General features: G+C 40.5%; 2 protein-coding genes across 4 annotated transcripts; one reads left to right on the forward strand and one right to left on the reverse strand.

The window, feature by feature from the left end:
* The first annotated feature begins 1,465 nt into the window (after positions 1-1,465).
* On the forward strand, positions 1,466-9,471 carry LOC132867511 (uncharacterized). The gene is made up of 7 exons (XM_060900467.1): positions 1,466-1,793; positions 4,728-5,102; positions 5,829-6,083; positions 6,229-6,313; positions 7,104-7,158; positions 7,293-7,426; positions 7,628-9,471. Exons 1-7 carry the CDS (start codon positions 1,757-1,759, stop codon positions 7,692-7,694), a joined length of 1,008 nt encoding a protein of 335 aa, XP_060756450.1. The 5' UTR covers positions 1,466-1,756; the 3' UTR covers positions 7,695-9,471.
* Positions 9,472-10,969: 1,498 nt separating this feature from the next.
* Positions 10,970-24,273, reverse strand: LOC132867510 (uncharacterized). Of its 3 annotated transcripts, XR_009650742.1 has the most exons (4): positions 23,904-24,273; positions 22,434-22,594; positions 20,417-22,257; positions 10,970-11,156 (listed from the first exon to the last, which is right to left on the reverse strand). XR_009650742.1 is itself a non-coding variant. In XM_060900466.1 (3 exons), the coding sequence occupies exon 3, from the start codon at positions 21,744-21,746 to the stop codon at positions 20,499-20,501; it is 1,248 nt and encodes a 415-aa protein (XP_060756449.1). In that variant the 5' UTR covers positions 21,747-22,257; positions 22,434-22,580; positions 23,904-24,273; the 3' UTR covers positions 15,450-20,498. The 3 variants fall into 3 exon arrangements, 2 of the variants coding, with proteins under 2 accessions (XP_060756449.1, XP_060756448.1); XM_060900466.1 differs by lacking the exon at positions 10,970-11,156 and having other exon boundaries at positions 15,450-22,257; positions 22,434-22,580; XM_060900465.1 differs by lacking the exon at positions 10,970-11,156 and having other exon boundaries at positions 15,450-22,257.
* Positions 24,274-24,560: the final 287 nt, after the last annotated feature.

Here is a 24,560-nt window from a genome sequence, read left to right on the forward strand (position 1 = left end):
AAACCCACACAGACACAGGGAGAACATGCAAACTGCACACAGAAAGGCTCCTGTCAGCCATTGAGCTTGAACCCAGAACCTTCTTGCTGTGAGGCAACAGTGCTAACCACTACACTACTGTGCTGCCCTATTGCAACAATATTGTATGCTCATTATCCATTGGGTAGAGTGACGTAATACACGTTGGATAAGCGATATGCTAACAATATTGCATGCTATCAAACCAAATGAATGAAACCCGCTAAAAGGGAATAGAACACATTTTTTTATTCCATGGAAAAAGTGTCCTGTATATATAATAATTCCTAATATTTCACTCCGATGATGTCACTCCCAGTGTTTTCCCGCTGACTAGATGCATGTTGTCAAAATGGCGAACCGGTTCAAAATTAAAATTCTTTTGATTAACTTGTGTATTTTTTTTTTTGTGGATGTGTCCATATAATATAAAGAACATTACACAGTGGCATAAAGATAAGAAGTTTATCTTCTCATGTTAAAAAATATATCACTCGTTCGCTTCACTCACTCACTCCTGATCTACACATTCACCACTCGAAGATAAACTTCATATCTTTGTGCCACCGTGTAATATCCTCTCTCTTTCTCTCTCTCTCTCTTTCTCTCTCTCTCTCTCTCTCTCTAAGTCTTAGGCACCTTATTTCGTATAAACTTTGTTATATACTTTTATTTTATGACTTCTACATTATCGAATCAGTACAAAAACACTTTAGAGTTCCAAACATTAGTTTTCCAGCACAAAATTAAATGTTACAGAAAAAAAAGTATCTGAGCAGCATATTCCATAAGAGAGGATATTTAGATGAAAAAAGAAAACATAATGAAGGCTACTGGGTTTTGGTACAAAATGAAGAAGTGAGTGTGACGGTCAAAGTGTCCAGAAGAACTGTGGCTGGTTCTGGAAGATGCTCAGTAAAACCTACAGATCATTTCTGCATAAAACTGCACTCACTGGACCTGAGAATACTATTTTCTTTTTTTTTAAGCCAAATATTGACTTTTTTTTCATGCATTACCGCTGACTGAGCTTTATGGTATTTTTTGTAAATGTAGAAATGTTTAATTTAATTATCTTTGAAGGCATCTTTGCTGTACAGTATTTCACTGCATGTGCCTAAGACTTTTGCACAGTACATATATATATATATATATATATATATATATATATATATATATATATATATATATATATATATCATCTCATTATCTGTAGCCGCTTTATTCTGTTCTACAGGGTCGCAGGCAAGCTGGATCCTATCCCAGCTGACTACAGACGAAAGGCGGGGTTCACCCTGGACAAGTCACCAGGTCATCACAGGGCTGACACATAGACACAGACAACCATTCACACTCACATTCACACCTACGCTCAATTTAGAGTCACCAGTTAACCTAACCTGCATGTCTTTGGACTGTGGGGGAAACCGGAGCACCCGGAGGAAACCCACGCGGACACGGGGAGAACATGCAAACTCCGCACAGAAAGGTCCTCGCCGGCCACGGGGCTCGAACCCGGACCTTCTTGCTGTGAGGCAACAGCGCTTGTGAAACAGTGTATGCGGGCCAACTTGAAAAAAAAAATGCTGCATGATTATTCCAAGAACATCCCCTGTTGTAATCACTATTTTTTTCAGGCTCTCAGTGGCTTTCAGTTCTCACTTGTAGTTACTGAATCAGCGAGCTAATTATATACAGAGAAACAAAACTACTGTGTGTAGTTCTTACCGAAGACACAATGAAGACGCTGTACTTGTTCATGCTCACGCTGTCAGGTACGAAACAATTTAATTCTTATGTTTTAACTTTTTCCTGATGAATGTTGCAATGAGTACATTCTCTTAATAGATCTCATCTCATTATCTCCAGCCGCTTTATCCTGTTCTACAGGGTCGCAGGCGAGCTGGATCCTATCCCAGCTGACTACGGGTGAAAGGCGGGGTACACCCTGGACAAGTCGCCAGGTCATCACAGGGCTGACACATAGACACAGACAACCATTCACACTCACATTCACACCTACGCTCAATTTAGAGTCACCAGTTAACCTAACCTGCATGTCTTTGGACTGTGGGGGAAACCGGAGCACCCGGAGGAAACCCACGCGGACACGGGGAGAACATGCAAACTCCACACAGAAAGGCCCTCGCCGGCCACGGGGCTCGAACCCGGACCTTCTTGCTGTGAGGCGACAGCGCTAACCACTACACCACCGTGCCGCCCCCTCTTAATAGATACTTTATTGAATACTTTAAAAAATTAATTAACTATTAATTTGTGTCTGATCGAGAACTTGACTTTAAGCTTCTTTACAAGAATTTTTGTGGTGTTCGGTCATTTTTAAACCTTTTAAACGATCTTCAGTGTACCTGTAAGGTTCCTTGTGGCACCACCTGAAGATTTTCTGAATACTGTAGTTTTTTTTTTAAAGTTATTGCAAAGATTCTATGATGTAGTTTAGAGTTTGTTTCCAGGAATTAATTTCAGATGGGGAGGGGAGTTGAGGAAATGTGCTTAATGAAAATCATCTAGATCATTTAAGACATGATTAACCATTAAAAAAATGTATATATATATATATATATATATATATATATATATATATATATATATATATATATATATATTTCTACATCAACTATGGGACACATTCGTTTTACGTCTGGGGTCAAAGAACATGCAGGAATCGTCATGACTGCACTGTATGTATGTTGTGTTAACCATGAATACTGTAAGCACATGGAGCATACATAAAATATTTTAGTGGGGTTCAAACCTAAGATCCACACCTTCAGATACTTCTGAATCATGCATTATATGACACAAATAATGTACATTGTGTAAAGTACAATTATAATAGAGCATAAGAAATATATTTGATCAGGTTATACAACCCCAATTCCAAAAAAGTTGGGACAAAGTACAAATTGTAAATAAAAATGGAATGCAATAATAAACAAATCTCAAAAACTGATATTGTATTCACAATAGAACATAGACAACATATCAAATGTCCAAAGTGAGACATTTTGAAATTTCATGCCAAATATTGGCTCATTTGAAATTTCATGACAGCAACACATCTCAAAAAAGTTGGGACAGGGGCAATAAGAGGCTGGAAAAGTTAAAGGTACAAAAAAGGAACAGCTGGAGGACCAAATTGCAACTCATTAGGTCAATTGGCAATAGGTCATTAACATGACTGGGTATAAAAAGAGCATCTTGGAGTGGCAGCGGCTCTCAGAAGTAAAGATGGGAAGAGGATCACCAATCCCCCTAATTCTGCGCCGACAAATAGTGGAGAAATATCAGAAAAGAGTTCGACAGTGTAAAATTGCAAAGAGTTTGAACATATCATCATCTACAGTGCATAATATCATCAAAAGATTCAGAGAATCTGGAAGAATCTCTGTGCATAAGGGTCAAGGCCGGAAAACCATACTGGGTGCCCGTGATCTTCGCGCCCTTAGACGGCACTGCATCACATTCAGGCATGCTTCTGTATTGGAAATCACAAAATGGGCTCAGGAATATTTCCAGAGAACATTATCTGTGAACACAATTCACCGTGCCATCCGCCGTTGCCAGCTAAAACTCTATAGTTCAAAGAAGAAGCCGTATCTAAACATGATCCAAAACGCAGACGTCTTCTCTGGGCCAAGGCTCATTTACGTAAAATGGACTGTGGCAAAGTGGAAAACTGTTCTGTGGTCAGACGAATCAAAATTTTAAGTTCTTTATGGAAATCAGGGACGCCGTGTCATTCAGACTAAAGAGGAGAAGGGCGACCCAAGTTGTTATCAGCGCTCAGTTCAGAAGCCTGCATCTCTGATGGTATGGGGTCGCATTAGTGTGTGTGGCATGGGCAGCTTACGCATCTGGAAAGACACCATCAATGCTGAAAGGTATATCCAGGTTCTAGAGCAACATATGCTCCCATCCAGACGACGTCTCTTTCAGGGAAGACCTTGCATTTTCCAACATGACAATGCCAAACCACATACTGCATCAATTACAGCATCATGGCTGCATAGAAGAAGGGTCCGGGTACTGAACTGGCCAGCCTGCAGTCCAGATCTTTCACCCATAGAAAACATTTGGCACATCATAAAATGGAAGATACGACAAAAAAGACCTAAGACAGTTGAGCAACTAGAATCCTACATTAGACAAGAATGGGTTAACATTCCTATCCCTAAACTTGAGCAACTTGTCTCCTCAGTCCCCAGACGTTTACAGACTGTTGTAAAGAGAAAAGGGGATGTCTCACAGTGGGAAACATGGCCTTGTCCCAACTTTTTTGAGATGTGTTGTTGTCATGAAATTTAAAATCACCTAATTTTTCTCTTTAAATGATACATTTTCTCAGTTTAAACATTTGATATGTCATCTATGTTCTATTCTGAATAAAATATGGAATTTTGAAACTTCCACATCATTGCATTCCGTTTTTATTTACAATTTGTACTTTGTCCCAACTTTTTTGGAATCGGGGTTGTATGTAATGTAGATCAAAATAGGTTTAATTTGCTCGTTCTAATACATTATCACTCAGTCACAGGGATTTGTAATCTAATTGATTTGACTGCAGCAAAACAGGCGAAAAGGACGATTGAATTAAATTGAATTCACTGACAAGAGTTTGAATTTAAGGAGATATTTGATTAAAAAAAAACCCATTTCAGTTGATTTTTCATCACATTTTGCAGGTGTTCTCACTCAGGACGGTGGTTGGTCTGTGAAATATCCTGATAATCTGATCTGTGCTGTGAGAGGATTCAGTGTCTCCATTCCCTGCAGTTATTATTATGATCCAACATCAAATCCCAATATTCAGGTGACACAAAAGCTTTGGTGCTCGATGAACTCAAACACAGATGTTTGTTTAAGCCCTCCGTATGTTTATAACAGCTCATCAAACACCAACTCAGACTTTGAGTACGCTGGAGACGACAAATCAAACTGCACTTTATTAATCCACAATCTACAGTTCAGTTATTCTGGAGAGTACAGATTCAGATTTATAACTGATAATCCTGATGACAGATGGACAGGTGTTCCTGGAGCGACTCTACAAGTTGCAGGTAAATTTTAATGATGAAAATAAGATAAAAAAAAATCCAAATTATAGTTTCATTTGTATAACTTGCTTTCTTTCTTTACTGGATTTCTTTTCGCAAGTCTTACAAAAGTATTACTCTTTTAAATCAGGTCCAGAATTTACTTTTGTGTTTGATCCTTTTTTTTCCCCATTACATTAATGATATTTAGTTAAAGCATTTAGCAGTACACTCTTATCCAGAGTGACATACAACACGCCCAGAGCAGCCTGGGTAGCAGTTGGGGGTTCAGTGCCCTGCTTGAGGGCACTTCAGCCATTCCTGCAAATCCAGGGAAACAAACCAGCAACCTTTTGGTTCCAAAGCTGCTTCTCTAACCATTAGGTCATGGCTTCCCCAGCTGATATTATTCAAGAATACATCATTTAAACCTAATTTTTTTCCCTCTTCTTTCCATTTTATTTTGTGTAGTTTCTACCTGTTGTTTGTTTTATTCTTCTAAGTATCCTTAAGTGTCATGAAAGGTGCTTATAAATAAAAATTATTATTATTATTATTATTATTATTATTATTATTATTATTAAATTTACCAGAATATCCTGCGAGCCAGATATGATATCTGAATAAAGGCTTTTTAGTGAAGAATGATGGAGTCTTGTTTGATACTTTAGGATTTGACCGTTATATAATTATTAACACCCTCTCAGTCCTGATTCACTGACGTGGAGTCTTTCCTGCTCTCTGGAAAAGATTTAAAGGTGTCACTAATCAGGCTCAGTGCAACCGGGACCCTTAAACAAGGAAACTCGTTAAATCTGACGTGTGATGTGAACTGCACACACAGTTCCTCACAGTTCATGTGGTCTAAGAACAACGAGCTCTTACCTGAATCAGGACCCGTTCTTCACTTTCCTGCTCTAACCGTGAGGGATTCTGGGAATTACACCTGCACTTGGAAAACCAACGAGGCCTCAGGATCTGAAACGATCAGCCTTCACGTCGAGGGTGGGTCCATCTGCTCACAACATTCCTGAAGCTTTAATATCAGAATTTTTCATGATTACTGAAGTAAGATAAAAAAGAAAGTACAAATGATCTGCCCTGACACACTCGTAATAAGTGACATGTTTAGTTAAATACTTTTCAACAGGTGCAGCTCATTGGACCTGGATCATCGTTCTGGTGATCGTTTTCGTGATTTTGGTGATTGTGGCAGTAGTGATTTCACACAGGAGGTGAAGATTGTTATGATGGACAAATCAAAATATTGTTAAGCCCTAACTCTGTATTCCATTTGGGAAAAATGCTGCCATGGTTTGTGTAAATCAGAATGATAGAATTCTTAAAGTGCCATTCCACCATTGGATGTATTCTTTGGCATAAAATACAATATATTTTGACAACATATATAAATGGTATCACTAGATAGAGAAATCTTTTAGCTTCAAAGTGATATATCAAACATAATTTTTTGACAACGACAAGTATATTAATTTTGCGACCAAAGTCACCTACCCTTTTAATTTCCGCGCGTGATGTCATCGGCAGGTTCCCCTTCTTGTGTACCACGTGACGTGTGACGTGGCACATATTATCAGCAATGGCGGATAGAACGCGATAAAAATAATACCAATAAATCTAGCTAATACCAATAAATCTAGCTAACTGAAAGATTAACTCAAAATTTTTCGCAATTTTTTTGGCCCCCATACATGAGGAGAAATGACTCTCTCACTTTGGGGGTTTCCTGGTCTAAAAATAGACCGACACGTGGTACACAAGAAGGGGAACCTGCCGATGACATCACGTTTCATTACCGCGCGGAAATTAAAAGGGTAGGTGACTTTGGTCGCAAAATTAATATACTTGCCGTTGTCAAAAAATTATGTTTGATTTATCATTTTGAAGCTAAAAGATTTCTCTGTCTAGTCATGTTGTCATAAAATATATTGTATTTTATGCCAAAGAATACATCCAATGGTGGAATGGCACTTTAAAGCTGTACTTGTATACTTCTTCCATTAGGAAGAGAGGAGAAGCTCAAGAAGAAAACAGTGGGATAAGTGCAGAGAAATTACAGGTATGACCTTTAAAAAGAAATCACAAACTCAACACTGGACAGTTTAAGGTTTTCTATGTTCTCGCACAGCGATAATGGATGTGTGAATACAGGAACGGTTTATAAAGTGATAATTGTACTTCTTATTTTACCAGGTTGGAAAAAACACAAATGATAAAGAGACAAAGCCACAGCTAGACTATGTTCCTCAAGCAGATGATGAAACATCGCAAAAGGAGGAAGTGACTTATGTGACTGTGTGTATCAAAGACAAGAAACTAAACCAAGGGTAAAAGCAAATACACTTCACATCCTAATCCCCTAAAACATATGGTGCAGTGTAAACTGTTGTGGAAAACTGTGATAGATTGGATTAAGTTTAATGGAGATGAAAATCTATGCTATATTATATACGTTTATTCTTTAAGTTCTCTGAAATATTTAACATTTAATAACAAATAGTGTGTGTGTTTTGTGGCTTGACTTTCAGGAATGTCCACACTGCGAAACAGAAGGAGGATGACAGTGTTATTTACAGCACAGTCATAAAAACCTGATCACATGTTCAGCAGTGGGAAGTTAAAACAAAACACGTCATCGATTCCATTTTAGAGTTATTAATACTGTATCATATCAAGTGTAGGCATATCAGGTGAAAATTCAAATTCAATCCAAATCACTTGAAACTGCTCTCATTGAATCGAGAATTGAATGCAGAACAACATACTTTTACAGAATTAAAATACGTTTATATGTTCTTGAGAGATTACAAATCAAAGATTGGAAAAACGGCTTAATTTTTAGAAAACGGCCGTAATATTCTGTATGAGGATCACATGGTCCAAAATGGGCCTCATTAACCAATGAGATCAAATGCTTTTTCTTAATAACTTTTCTATTTTTCAAGATATTTACATGGAAATTGGCAGGAACATAGAAGGTTGTATATTGAATACAAAGTTTGAAAAATTAGTAAAAACAAATCATCAATCAGAAATCATCGAAACTGATCAGAAGAGAGAGAGAGAGCCTGACTGCTTTCCCGTGACTCAAAAAGAAAAGCACCAGCAGTTTCCCGACGTCCCGTGAGCAGAGTTTTTACTCTGTTGTACCGACTTCAACCTACTGTTACTCCCAAAGTACTGAACAGATCTTAACCAGATCCATTTCTTTGGAAATCAGAGATTATAAGCTTTTTAATGAGAGTATTCATGATAGAAAATATTCAAGAGTTAAGCAATGACACATTTGGAAACTCAGATGAGTGTCTGGATGGACAATTTTTACACCGTGGCCAGCGAGTGTCTGATACTCCGATCAAGTGTCCAGTTATTTGCTTGAAACACACGATTGGATCAGAAATTGACGTTAAAGTTGAATTTGTTCTAAGAATCATGCCAGGTATTTTTTTTCTTTGATAATTATAGTGTTTTGGTCAACAGACTTTTTTTTCATTCACTGATCTTCAGTAAACACTTTATCCTGGTCAGGCTCATGGTGGATCCAGGGTCTATCCTGGGAATACTGGGAGCAGGGTGGGAATAAATTCACTCTGGATGGGATGATGGTCCATCACAAGGCACCATGGACACACTGGTTCACAAATAAGAGTAAGTTAGTAGTATAGCCAGTCTTCCTCTGGGTATGTTTTTCAGAAAGTGGGAGGAAACTGGAGAACCTGGAGGAAACCCAGACACAGCGAGATTATGCTGCCTTGTTTTCTAAAGATTTATAAAGTTTGATGCTCTGTGATTTGTTAATGCAGGTGAAAAAAATCCAGTGTCTAAATTTAAAACATTTCTTTCTTTCTTTCTTTCTTTCTTTCTTTCTTTCTTTCTTTCTTTCTTTCTCACCATACATTCTTTTTCTTTTTTCTTACCATGTTCTTTCTTTCTTTCTTTCGAAATCCAGAATATTTTAGTATACAAGTATGTTCATGTGTGTAAAGCTGATAAATCTTTAGTAAAATAAATTTGTAATTATGCCTGATGATAATGTACCGATCCAGAGGAAATCACTGAGTCACTGCTCTGAATGTCAGTAACAGAGGTTAAAAAAGCTCTGAAGTTTGTCAAGAAACAGGAACTTTTAGACAAAAGTCTTTCAAAGAGCTGAAGAGTGTGTTTCTAAAATTAAATTGTTACTTCAATTCATAAGATGTTTAAAGCAAAATATTGATGTAATTGTTGAACTTTAATGTATAGAAATGCTTTCTTCTCAGATTTCTCCACTTTAGCATCAGTTAGCATCAGTCATGATGCTCATTTGGATCATTGCTAAATTGTGCAAACTATGTCTTGACTTTAATCTAAATAAAAGTTCTGTTCTTGCTGAGACTCGTTAGTTTTTTTGTGTTAGTCGACAAGAAGTTTGAATCGTATCTGATGTGGGTCCTGGTTTATTTCAACCATTTAATTTCATTCATTTTCCATTGATCCTTTTTTCACAAGCCACAATGGAGACACTACATTAGTTGCTGACTAGCCGATTAGCTCCACATTAAGAAACACAACCACAGCAATACTGCTACACAATATATTGATTAAATATATTGATTAAATCACACTTATTATTACTGTTTTTTAATTCAGAAGGACGAAATGCAAATGCCCCGCCCACACGTTACCAAGAAATGAAGATAAACCCAGAAGCTGAATAGTTGACACAACCAGAGCTTAATATGTAAATCGGAAACTCAACTGACATTTAAAAACCACTATTTTAAAACAAAAATAAACGTTATGACTATTTATAGAGACCCCCCCCCCCCAAGTTTCTGATTCTTTAAACATTTTAAACATCAAAACCAGGTGGCATGGTGGTGTAGTGGTTAGCGCTGTCGCCTCACAGCAAGAAGGTCCGGGTTCGAGCCCCGTGGCCGGCGAGGGCCTTTCTGTGTGGAGTTTGCATGTTCTCCCCGTGTCCGTGTGGGTTTCCTCCGGGTGCGCCGGTTTCCCCCACAGTCCAAAGACATGCAGGTTAGGTTAACTGGTGACTCTAAATTGACCGTAGGTGTGAATGTGAGTGTGAATGGTTGTCTGTGTCTATGTGTCAGCCCTGTGATGACCTGGCGACTTGTCCAGGGTGTACCCCGCCTTTCGCCCGTAGTCAGCTGGGATAGGCTCCAGCTCGCCTGCGACCCTATAGAACAGGATAAAGCGGCTACAGATAATGAGATGAGATGAGATGAGATAATGAGATGAGAAACATCAAAACCCAGTGGTCTTCTCAAAGCATTTCACCAGTGACACCTGCTGGTGAAAACTATGTAGTGCAATCCAAGAAGATGTTAGGTTCATTAACAAGAATGAAAATGACTTCTGAAACTTTTTTCTGAACAACTTACAAAAAAAAAAAACACCTTAAACTCTGTCTAACCTTCCACATCAGGTTTTGGTTATTATAATGTCATTGAATCATATGATAAACTGCATCAATTTATCAGCCACACTTTTATTTATAGAGAGCATTTAATAGATGGATTGATTGATTTTATTTAGTAAATTCAATGTAAATACACACAAACAATTATAAATACATTAAAATACATGGGTGACACAAGAAAATGAAAACACTTATTTCCATTGTGGTCCATAAAATCAAATGACAAAATGAAGGGAAAATATAGAATATAAAATTAAAATAAAGAAAAATTATATATATGTTGATAACAAATAACATGAGTAGTACAAGTAAATATAAATAAATATAATAATATAAATATAAAAAGATAATACTGTACAAAAGTACTTAGTGCAAAATACGAGGAAACAAATACCTGTATCAAAATTAACAGGACAAAGACAATATGATAACAGAAGACTAGTTAGATTATAACATAAAAGTGTTGAGAAACGTATGTTATAATATCAGAGATAACGATCGACATACGTACATTATCAGAATTACAGAGGAAAAAAATCCAAATGTATGATGCATCACAGTCACAGAAAATCCACTCAGTGCGTCAACCTTGAGAGCAATTCATCCTTCTGACCAGTAGGTGTCGCCCGTGTGCTCTGTGAACAAATTATACTCTTAAGAGATATTCTAGATTCCAGATAATCACTGTGACATCAGCTCTAGTCTGTGTACAAAGTTACTATTCTGATGTTCTTTCAAGAGCACAGACACTACAATCTTCAAGATAAAACTTGAAATGAATAAATGAATTTCAATGAAGAAATGCTTCAAATTACAGATACGATCCACATATCACAGTTGACACCTATATAATGCTTCGCAAATCATGATACACATACATTCTGCTTCTCAAATGGAGCCCTGAAAATCACACAAACTCTACATGCTAATAATCACATGATTCACATGTAAAATTTTCTCATGTGGTTTTTAGACACTTCGTCTTGGACTGTCCTCTGGACTCCATTGAGGTGGTGGGTGAGAGGAGGATGTTAGCCAAGCTGACCTCAATCATGGATAACCCCTCTCACCCCCTACATGAGGCTGTGGGGGCTTTAAGCAGCTCTTTTAGTAGTAGACTGCTACACCCACGGTGTAAGAAGGAGAGATACTGCAGGTCATTCATACCTGCTGCTGTCAGACTGTAGAACACCCACAACTTGTAACGTAGCACCAATAACCTGTTTGTCATTATATTTGCACTACTTCACCACTACTACCTCTGCCATCTCTCATCGATGCAATTATTATGTGCAATTAATATAGGCCCTAAACAATTTTTATGCACTTATATTTATGTTTATATATATATATATATATATATATATATATATATAATTTATGTATATATGTGTGTATATGTACAGAGTCTACCTGTAATGTGCAATTTTTCTATACTTTTTCACAGTAGATAATGCAAATAACCCTCTGTATTTAATCTTTCGTTTGTCAAATTTTTAGTTCAGTTTTATTTGTTATCTGTTTGACATTTTCTTGCTACTGTAACACGTGAATTTCCCCGATGTGGAATGAATAAAGTGAATCTAATCTAATCTAATCTAATCTAATCTAATCTAATCTAATCTAATCTAATCTGTTATATTTCACGCAGTTTTTTAACCTATGGTCTTTTCACAAATAGTGCAATGTTTTTTATTTTTCAAAATGCGTTTTTCCCCCCCAAATGGATCTTTTATTTCCACATATTATTGAGACGACGTCGAATTACTTGAGTTCACATGTGCAATTTTAACTACTTATTAACTGAGCGTGAGGTCATGACAAGAAGATATCAGACCGAGGTCTTGACGGCAGGGCCGTAGCCAGGATTTTTCAAATACCGAGGTCAAACATGGCTGACAGCACCGAAGCCCCCCGGCACAACTTAAATAAATAAGTAAGGATAGATTTGGTGGAGGACACATTTATTTTAACAATTCTAAAACTGTGGCACCATAACTGTGGTGTTTTATCTGACATAAAAGTAGAAAAGTAGTGAACTCTTGAACTGAATATACATACCTAAAGTACCAGTTACCTAAAGTATTGGCATTATTTACATTGCAGCATACACATGACAGAAAGGGTGTGAACTGCTGAATTGTAAGCTTTAGTATTACACCTTATAATAATAGTGTGAGAGAGAGAGAGAGAGACAGAGTTTGTGTGTTATTTGTGGGTGTCTGTATGTGTAGAGACATTCTGAGCAGTAATGTAAAGGCATCAGTCTATCTGGCTGTCTTGAATTGAGATCCATTTGCACGCATTCTCTGAAACAGTGTTCTCACCATTGCCTGTAATGTAAGTTTGGCTCACAACACATTTACTTTAACAATTCTAAAACCGTGCCATCATAACTGTGGAGTTTTGTCTGACATAAAAGTCAAAACTGAACTGAGTGTATTGCTCAGCTACATGAAGTATTGGCATTATTTACATTTCATTATCTTAAATTACATTAGAATGTAGGGCTATTAGTTCTGTGTGAAGACTATGTATTAGAGAGAGTGTGTGAGAGTGTATTATTTGTGTGTGTGTGTGTGTCTGTGTGAGTGAGTGAGCGAGAGAGTTACTCGAACAAGCCCGTTTAGTCAGCCCTGCACAGGGCTGCCTGTGACAACGTAGTTTTGAATGTTTCTCGAAATGCTAACTAAAATGTAATAGGCAATGACAATGAAACGTTTCCCCTTGGAAAGTTGGCATGACACCGCTGAACGGTCTGCCACTGCACTGACAATATTTTCTCACCTTCCCTCCTTCTCTTTCTCTTCTGTTGGCTGTCCAAACCTTAATTTGGTTTGTTGCAACTTTTTCATTTTGCACTCGGGTAAAGCTCTATAATGCGATGTGACTATTAGCCTACGTTAGGTTAGGTAGGCATATGTGATAGAGCGTAGACTACACCCTGCCTGTTTTATCCAAAACCCAACTTCCCCGGCCGACACTAGTATAGGCTACGTCGCATGACGCTGCTTTAGACATGGCAACGATAGAGATAGAGGCTGAGAGATTTCAGATGACATTAGACAAATGTGAATTTTATTGGGGGGAAATACAGATGACATGTGGATGCGGACGCTGCGTTTTACATTGATCACTGCTCGAATTCAATTTGAAATTTCTGAAAAAAAAAATACCGAGGACATGACCTCGGTGTCCTCAATGGTAGTTACGGCCATGCTTGACGGTATGGACCAAGCCATACATAAAGACTGAGGTCTGATATTTTCCCATAAAGACTGAGCAAGCAAAGTTAATAAGGAGTTTGTCTTGTCTTATTTCAAAAATTAAAATAGACAGTCATTATAATGAGGCGTCATGCTGCTTTCCGTCATGTTATATTTGTAACGTAGTTGAGTCATACATGCAGAATAAATGGCTAGCAGTTTCAAAACTGAATTTCTGTTAGTGGTTAGTGGTTTCTGAATGCTCTTTGTTACTCATTTCTTGAATAACTCAGTGACTTTTGTTTGTCTTTTGTGTTTCGGCCATTTTTGATTCCGTTTTGATTTCCAATTAATCTCTTTTTGCCATTTTGTTTTTCTTTTTTGCAACATTGAAAGCCGGCACCTTGGAAAGAAAGTCCATAATTGCCCATGGGAAAATACTGCCCGCCAAGGAACCAATCAGAGCGCACGATTTTACCAGAAGTAGCTTGTGCCATATAATAACAGGACCGCACCTTCATGTCAAGCCACATGCTAATCTCATTTGAAAAACATCTGACGCTGATTGAGTGAAATGTTTGATTTTTCTGTAATGGTGTTATGAACCCATAAAATTGAAAAAATGGGAACACAACATAAGAAGCCCAGGAGACGGCGATTTCAAAAGTAAATGTTTTTTTTTAATGCTCTTGGAGAAAGGGTTAACAAAAGGCGTCAATAAGGCTGCTGGGCCATAGAAGGTTCACGCTGCACGCTGCATGCTGCACGCTACACGTTCACGTGAAGAACCGGACCCTGGGCCATTAAACTTCATGCTTGGATGTTCACGTGTTGCGCCTGTTCTACTTTGACCGAGTAACCAACAATACGGACTCTTCGGATGACGACGATTGCCTCATTCTGCTTTTACTGAGACAGAGGAAGAGAAAAAGGAACAGAATTTGGAGCCGAGAACACTTCCTTCTGAGAGAAACCCGTGGTGAATTTCACCGAATATTCTATAATCTGCTTGACAATCCCGATGAAGAACTATTTTTCAATTATACCATTCAATTATTTTTTCTGAAGTTTTCCCCTGAAAGCATAGAGTTATCTCCCTAGACCCGTTCTGATTGGCTGGCGCGGCGGTGACCGCATGCATTGACTGGAATTTCCATCTTCACGCCTAGAAAAAAGTGCGCATGTTCATTTCACGCTTCACGCGTGAAGTGTGCAGCGTGCAACGTGAACGCCGTTCTATGGCCCAGAGCAAGTCATGCTACGTTTATCCACTTTTCTTTACACGCGTGTAGCGTGCAGCATGCAGCGTGCAGCGTGAACCTTCTATGGCCCAGCTGCCTATGGCCCAGCAGCCTAACGGCCTGCGAGTCATAAAATTCAACTTAAACAATCCCTCCAAAAAAACGAAATAAACAAGGGATTCTTACACACACACGTTTTGAAAAAAAAAAAAAAAAAAAAAAAAAAAACAGCATCTTACCAAAAATACAAAAGCAGCTACAAAAGCGTTATTTAACAAAAATAGAGAGGGTCAAAGCCCCAGAATGTGCCCACTAGCTGGAAGAGACAGTGTCGCAGGCGAGGCTCAAAAGCGAAAGAGCAGAGGATCCGAGAGCTGAGAGAATCCACCCAGGGAGACTGGAGTCTTTTATTGGCGGCACCGGCCAATCGGGCGGCTCCGGCACCCAAGGCGCACCTGCAGCGAATCACTCTTAAGGGGAAAAAAAAAAAACAAAAACAAAAAAAAAAAAAAAAACACACAGCAACCACATGGGCAAACAGTAGACGCAACGCAGCATCTAGGCTACGCAACACCCCCACCCTTAAGAAATAAATTGAAGGGTGAAGACCACACATACATACATATACATACACACATGTTTTTTTTTGTGAAACTGACTGCATAAATATAAAAACTCAGATCTTCCCCACTAACTATACACACAAATCTACCTAACAGTAGACCCTAATCTTCGGGCAGCCGTTGTGGTGGGTACTTGCGCACCTTAAACCCATAGGCCGGTAGAACTACCCAGTAACAAGTAGTTGCCCAAGCCTTGGTGGTGCCCCCGATACAACTGCTCATAACCACGTGACCGCCCAAAAACAAGGCAAAAAAAAAAAAAAAGTACCCACCAGAGTACATTCTGAACCTTTCAGGGGAAGTCTGCATAAAGAGTAAAGGCATATACAATTAGAGTGTTTCACAACAGTTTCAAATCACACAATGATATATTTAACAGGTTTACATTACAGGAAGAAAAGAAAAATGCAGCCCGACAATTTATTATTAATTCCATTTAACAGTATAACTAAACCCGGGATAACGCGTCAGCCACGACATTATCCCAACCACGAATGTGTTTAATGTCAAGGTTATAGCCCTGAAGCACCAGACTCCAACGCATTAACCTTTGGTTGTTGTTGCACATACGGTTGAGAAATGTTAGAGGGTTATGGTCTGTGAATACGGTAACCTTAGCTGCCCCGCCAACATATACCTCGAAGTGCTGTAGAGCCAGCACGAGCGCAAGCGCTTCTTTTTCGATGGTGGAATAGGCACGTTGGTACTGGTTAAATTTGCGTGAGTAAAACCCAACAGGATGGTCCAGACCATCGTTACCCTCCTGAAACAAGACAGCACCCGCCCCTAAATCACTTGCATCCACCGTAATAGAGAAAGGCATGTTAAAGTTAAGCACGGCCAGCACAGGCACAGTAGTAAGCAGCGCTTTGATTGATTCAAAGGCGGATTGACAGGGTGTATCCCAGTCAAACACATGCTTTGTGCTGAGCATGTCAGTGAGAGGGGCGGCAACACTCGAAAAATTTCTACAGAATGATCTGTAGTAGCCCACCATGCCCAGGAAACGGCACAATTCACGTCGTGAGGTTGGAGGTGGAAAGTTCAGAATTGCTTCCACTTTGGCAAGCACTGGACGAACTTCTCCACGTCCAACAACTTTGCCGAGGTACACCACGGTGGCCTCGCCAAATACGCACTTGGCTAGATTCACGGTCAAGTTCGCATTAGACAGTCTTTCAAAGACGGTGGCAAGATGTTCCACGTGAGCCCGCCAGGTGGCGCTATACACAATTAAGTCGTCTAAGTATGCCTCACAATTAGACACACCATCAAAAATTCGATTAACTAATCGTTGAAAGGTGGCTGGGGCGTTTCGAAGACCAAAAGGCATGCACACATACTGTAGAAAATGATCAGGTGTAACGAAAGCTGAGATCTCCTTACTACGCTCGGTTAAAGGGACTTGCCAATATCCCTTGAGGAGGTCTAGCTTGCTCACATAATTGGCCGAACCTAGGCGGTCAACACAGTCATCCATTCGAGGCAAGGGGAAACTGTCTGGCTTGGTTACTGCGTTAACACGCCTAAAGTCGGTGCAAAAACGGAACGTACTGTCAGGCTGGGGAACTAATAGACATGGGGAACTCCACGGGCTACTACTTGGCTCAGCAATTTTGTTTTCCAACATGAAGTTCACCTCCTGTCTAAGTATTTCACACTTTAATGGATTTGCGCGATATGGGTGTTGGCGGATTGGCTTTGAATTCTCGACATCAATGTCATGCACGATAGCGGTGGTACAGCGAGGAATGGGACTTCAGCAAAGCAATCAAGTCAGCTGACTCGGATTTAGCAAGGTGGGAAAAATAAGAGGGCAGATCGCTAAGGATTTCAGAATTTTTTAGCCTCCCTTCAACCAACTAAACAGGCGGGCCAGGAACGTCGGGAGGCTGGTCAGAGAGAACAGCGGTTGCGCATGAAGTGGAGAGAGTGGCAAGTTCAGAACCACATGACCTGGACAGTTCCCCTTTTGTATCAGTGCTTACTGCGGCAGCTGTCAGTTTTTGTGCCCGGTAGGCTTTTAGTCTGTTAATGTGACACAGCCTGGTTACCTTTTTGCGATCGGGGGTGGCAATGACGTAATTTAAGTCACCAACTTTTCGCTCCACGCGATAAGGGCCCGCGTAGCGCGCTTGTAAAGCAGAGCCAGGCACTGGCATTAAAACCATGACTTGGTCACCAGGGGAAAAATGGCGAGAGAGAGATTTTCGGTCGTACCGTTTTTTCATTCATCCCTGAGACAACTCAAGGTTCTTTTTTGCCAGTTGGCAAGCCCGCTTCAACCTGTAACGCATTTTTGAGACAATCATTTAGGTCATGATAACTGGCCATCTCAGTAAGCCACGCATCTTTGAGAACCTTCAATGGCCCACGCACAGTATGCCCAAAGACTAGCTCCGCAGGGCTAAACCCTAGACTCTCCTGAACCACCTCACACAAGGCAAAGAGGCACATCGGCACTCCCTCATCCCAGTCACATTCAAACTCAAGACAGTACGTTTTTAGCATTGTTTTGAGGGTTTGGTGAAATCGTTCAAGCGCACCTTGTGACTGGGGGTGATAACTACTTGATGTAACGTGTTGAACCGCTAGTTGTTGCATGACTTGCCTGAATATCTTAGACAGAAAATTTGTCCCTTGATCTGTCTGAATGACTTTTGGGAGATCAAACACAGAAAAAAAATTCAAAAGCGCCTTCACGATGACCGGGGCTGTAATTTTCCTTAAGGGAACGGCCTCGGGGAAATGCGTGAGGCTGCACATGATCGTGAGTAGGTACTGATTTCCCGACTTGGTTCTAGGCAGAGGACCCACACAGTCTAAGATTACATGCTCAAATGCTTCAGAAGACATGGGGATTGGCTGTAGGGGAGCAGGCGGAATTACTTGATTAGGCTTCCTTACGACTTGGCACAGGTGACATGTCCTACAGAACCTTATGACGTCACGTTTAATTCCTGGCCAGAAAAAAATGTTGTAGCACTCGGTCGGAAGTTTTATTGACACCCAGATGTCCCGCAAAATGGTGGTCGTGAGCTAGACTTAACACTTCATCCCTATAAACTGTTGGCACCACAATTTGATTAACAACATGCCATGTATCATGCACAGGGGCAGTCAAAGGCCGCCATCTGCGCATCAACACACCATCCTGTATAAAATAGCCTGGAGGTTTCACATCATTATCACATTTCGATGTGGCCTCGGACAAGAGCGGTGTCAGAGAGGGATTGTCTTTTTGCTCTTTAATTAGCTGCTCGCGGCTAAGGGGGAGTTTAGACGTGACCGAATGAGAACCGCGAGGCGATGAGACACTGCTCATTAACGGATGAGCAAGGAAAGTCTCTTAAATCCACCATAACATCTGGACTGTCACATTTATAGCACTGCGCCATGGCGTGTGTAATTACGGTGGATGGATAAACTTCAGGGACAACAGTGGACGGACGAACACCTAAAGACTGTGGAGATACTATTGGCCAAGGCAAAACTTTCCCACCGGCGAGATCATTCCCCAGCAGCATTGCTACACCTTCAACGGGGAGACAGGGGTGAACCCCCACAACTACATCACCGGTAACTAAGTCGGACGAAAGGGACACCTTATGCAAAGGGACATTAACGAAACCCATTTCAAATCCTCGTACGAGGACATCATCTCCAGTATATGTACTGTCGCTGAAAGGTAACACCTCCTTAAGCAAAAAACTTTGTGAAGCACCGGTATTGCGCAATATTTTAATACGCACACATTCGCCGGGCACTCCAGGTAAAGCGACAGTGCCATCCAAAATAAACGGCGCAAAAGACCCACTTGGGGATTTGTCCGCATCTGAATCAGATACATTTATTTCGTCCTTTTTAGAACTGGAAACACAAACCAGTCTCCGTTTTGACTGGTGAAGCGGGATAGGTTTGATTTTTACGCTTAAACCTGTAACAATCAGCAATGACGTGGCCCTTTTTCTTACAGTAAACGCATGCTGGAACTGTGTTTCTAGACGCCTGGCTGACTCGGCTAACGCTCGACTGACGGGGCAGGGAAGGCGTGCGACCACGCACCGGCCCTTTAACGAGCCCACTTTGTTTTGAAGAGCTAGTTTTTCCAGTGAGATCGCGTTTATGAGCAAGAGCATATTCATCCGCTAGCCGGCTGCTCTGGCAGATGTTAGGTCTTCATGCTCGCTCAGGTAGGTGGCGACGCCCTGTGGAAGTCCGTTGGTGAAGTCCTCTACTATAATTAAGTTGCGAACCGCCTCAAGGGTGGTGACATTTTGTGACTGCAACCAACGGTCAAAGAGGATTTCCTTCTCCCTAACAAATTCCACATACGTCAGCGAGTCGGGTTTTGAAAATGACCGGAGTTTTTGCCGATAGGCTTCAGGAACGAGCGAATATATCCTAAGTACCGCCTGTTTGACCTTCTGCTAATCAGAAGCATCTTCTAGTGGCAAAGAGGAATATGCTTCCTGGGCCTTATCAGTAAAAACACATTGTAATACCATTGTCCAGACCTCGGGTGGCCATTTTAATGTAGTAGCCACACGCTCAAAGTGATTAAAGAATTTATCGACTTCTTTTTCATTAAACGGTGGAACTACACGTATATTTCGAGCCACGTCAAAATCATGCCTGGATGGTACGCCAACTGCCCTAGCCTGCAACTCCAGTTCCTTTAAGCGTACAGCGTGATCGTGTTCCAGGTTTTTTTAAACGGAGCTCATGCTCGTCTGTGAATATTCTCAGTCATCCAGGTCATAGTAACTATGGGTGGTAAAAGAGAGCAACTGGACTTGCTTGAAAATTCTTGAAGACGTTTCACCTCTCATCCAAAAGGCTTCTTCAGTTCTGTCTGACTGGTAGGGAGTATCAGGTATTTATCCTCTCATGGATGAAAAGCTCATCTAAGGTGTCGTTGAGTCATCCTGTTGGCGTGGGTCACTGGGGGCTGAATGTGAATGGCCTCGAGAGTCGTTAGGGTGATCAATGGATTGCCCGTTAAGGTGATCAATGGAATGCTGATTCTCTCTGTCCTCCTGTGAGCCACTGAAAACAGCTGGGTTTTGGTGTGCATTCAGTTGTCTGGGAAGTGTGCCAAGGACTGCATTGTAGGTGGCTGATAAATTATGTCTTAGACCCCCACCTCTGTTCAGTGATGGCCGTTCCAGGTTGACAAAAATGGCTTCTTTAACTCCTCGCTCATACCAACAATCCTCTCTGGCTAAAATGCGTACGTTGGAATCCTGAAATGAGTGTCCTTTGTTGTTAAGATGAAGGTAGACAGCAGAGTCCTGGCCTGAGGAACTGGCTCTCCTGTGTTGAGCCATACGCCTGTGAAGCGGTTGCTTGGTTTCACCAATATACGAGTCCGTGCATTGCTCACTGCACTGAATTGCATACACCACGTTGTCCTGTTTGTGTCTGGGTATTCTGTCCTTAGGGTGGACCAATTTCTGCTTCAGGGTGTTACTGGGTCTGAAACATACCGGAATGTTGTGTTTGTAGAAGATCCTCCTGAGTTTCTCAGATAGACCAGAAATGTAGGGAATGACAATGTTCTTGCGTTTGTTCCTGTTATCCTCCTTGTCCATTATGTTCCTTTTCCTGCTCTTGAAGAAAGACCAGTTGGGATACCCACAGTTCTGAAGTGCTTTCCTGATGTGATTCTGCTCCTTCTCTTTTCCCTCTACCGTTGTAGGGATGTTCTGAGCCCTGTGTTGCAAGGTCCTAATGACCCCCAATTTGTGTTCCAGTGGGTGGTGAGAATCGAAGAGTAGGTACTGGTCCGTGTGTGTGGGTTTCCGGTAGACCTCGATGCTAAGGCTTCTGTCTTGTCTAATGTGTACATCACAATCCAAGAAGGCTAGATTATTCCCACTTACGTCCTCCCGAGTGAAATTGATGTTGAGCTCATGCTCCCTCTGCTCTCTTAATTTAGTTTGCTCCCATTCAAGCTCCCTCTCTCTCAGCGCTAAGCGCTTCCACTCGAGTGAGCTTTTAGTGGAAGTGGTCGGAGGTTCAGGGGCGACTTTCTCGACTTCGCCAAACACACCTTGGCTATACAGCGAATCGATAAACTGCACCTGCAACTCACTTTTAGTGATACCCCCACGAACATCAACTTTAATGCCCTGCAACACGTAGAAGCTCATCACGAGTTATACCAAGCAGCGCTTCCTGCGTTGGCGCTTTAAACTCATCTAGGTTAAGCATAACTACGGTTAACGGCACACACAAAAAAATACAACTCTAAACAGCTAGTAGGCACCAGCAAAGAATACAAACCTACCACCTGGGACAGAGAAAGATTCGCAGCGAGGACAAAACACAAGGGGTGTTTCAGCACTGGCGGTTCTAGACCGAAATTACTAGGGGGGCCGAGGTTGGGCCAGTGTTTTTTCAGGGGGGCACATATGAGCAAAACATGGCAATATTTAGGCGTTCAAAATGTTTAGTTTATTTAAAACCAAAACAAAATACATTGAGCATAAATACAATGAGAAACATTCTGTCTCAATAGCCTAAACATAAAATAAGTTGTGCTCAGTAAATCTTAAAACCATGTTTCTCTTTTTTGTAAAATAAGATTTCTATTTTTGCATACAATTAACCTTTTCTTCAGATGTGGCTGCACTGGAGTGTTGTCCAAGCACTTGCTGATATCTGGAGAAAGATGAACAGTAAATATGAGAGTGCGACTGAGAACACTTATTTATCATTATATCTATTATTTGTATTTTATATTTATTAATTATTATTCAGACTTCACACTTTCAGGGTAGGCTATATGAATTGTAGGTCGACACTGCTCACACATACATTTGTTCAACATCACAAACCTGTGCTGTACTTGATATGCATGGTGAATCTGGTTGTCCCAATGACTTGTTGGGTTGTCCCTCAATCTGATCCTGAATGTCTTCATCCTCACTCTCAGATTGCCTTTCAGATGCTGTTGGGGTTCACCCAGAAAGAGACCCCGATTCCTTCATGAGCCACCCTCGGATCCGGGACGAATGATAGAACGAGAGAAACAGACAGGGGAACCAGAGAGTTCACATGCCAGTTTATTCGCACAGTCACTTCGTCAAAGATGAAAGATTACAAACACCTTTTATAACAAATCATAATCTCTCCAAACGGCTATTGTGTCTGTCAAATGTGTGTGTTTGTATGTGACCTCAGAGAGGGGTGTGTGTGTGTGTGTGTGTGTGTGTATGTGTCTATGGGAGGGTGTGAGTGAGTGACATCATTTTGATATCTGTGTCTATGTGCTAGGTCAGCAAATCACATCTTAATTCCATATGTATGTGTGTGAATGAAACCTTCAATCATAAGCAAAATAATATTTCAGCAATTCAGCAATTTCATTTACGCACGTCAAGGCGCGTGAGATGTTTTTACGACAATGTTTTAAACAAAGACTATGTTTGGTCTAACAAAGAAGTGTTCTTCTCCACTGGACGAAGGTCAGGCTACACAGGAACAGTTTAAAATCACTGCCATAGTATATGCAATAGTCCAAAATAATAAAGGATCTTAAAAAGCTCTAAAATATACTATAAGTAATATATACTATAATATATAATATAAAAATATAATATAAGAGTCTTAACTCTTTGTTCAGCAATAAGGCTACCATTACATCCAACATTAAAGTGTGTGTGTGGGTCGATCTGACACTAAAACAGACCTTGGTGGGTCCTTCAGACACTTCTCTGTTCAAAATACACATTTCATAAACAAAATGTTCCCAAACAATGTCCAGCTGAGACAGAAGGTCATTTTTAACTGAACCTTAAGTTAACTCTTAATTTTGTCACCATTTTAATAATAATACTTATAAGAATAATAAGAATAATACTTATATAACCCTAACAGATGCCTCACTTTCCACCTCTCCAACCACCACCTCTGGCTCTCTCTCCACCTCTGGCTCTCTCTCCTCTTTCATAATCTTCATCTTCCTTACTCTCTCTATGTTGCTTTTTGCCAACAGGGGCAAAAAAGGACATAATGTCCTTCTTGCTCCTTTCCATGATGATAGCCTACAGTAGGTCTGTACTAAAAAGTAAACGGAGAGGAATGTAGCCTCTACATATCAAAAGGCCAATAAAGTTTTACAAGAAGGTTAAACACTGTCGGTTATTTTACCCATTTCCCAAAAATATTAAGTTAGGCTACTTATTGCTGTGCAACGCACTTTTAAGAAAGCGCAATAAAACGGATTTATTATTGTAGTGAACAACAACAGTAAAACACGGATATGTGCAAACACTGACGTTACGAAATTGAATAATTTTCCTTACCTTCGCCTCTTCGCAGTAGCCTAGAGAACTAGAATTCTTGCAGGGCTGCAGCTCTTATCTGCGTCCGAAGTTTACAATTCGCGCTGCTGCGGGTCTTTCTGCTGCAGGTAACAGCGTGCGTGTAGCGCTTTAAGGAGTCCGTGTAGAACACTCCGTCATGTCAGTTCCGATCTTCGAGCCAGCGCACGTCAAAATTAATAAATCTTGTTACCTGTTCAGCACAGGGGCCACAACAGGGGCCAGGAGCAATTTTACAGGGGCACTGGCCCCCCCTGGCCCCCGTTTAAAACCGCCGATGTGTTTAAGGAAGCGCAAAAAGCCTCAAAAGCGGATCTAAAACGTAAGGTGACTTACGCACGAGCAAGGACTAAATTTTGATTATCAATCAATTAATAAATGAATTAATTCTCTCCCGGACGAGCCCCCATTTATGTTACGAACCTATAAAATTGAAAAAATGGGAACACAACATAAGAAGCCCAGGAGACGGCGATTTCAAAAGTAAATGTTTTTTTTTTTAATGCTCTTGGAGAAAGGGTTAACAAAAGGCGTCAATAACGGCCTGCGAGTCGTAAAATTCAACTTAAACAATCCCTCCAAAAAAACGAAATAAACAAGGGATTCTTACACGTTTTGAAAAAAAATAAAACAGCGTCT

This window comes from Neoarius graeffei, chromosome 19 (genome assembly GCF_027579695.1).
Source record: "Neoarius graeffei isolate fNeoGra1 chromosome 19, fNeoGra1.pri, whole genome shotgun sequence".
Lineage (NCBI taxonomy): Eukaryota > Metazoa > Chordata > Actinopteri > Siluriformes > Ariidae > Neoarius > Neoarius graeffei.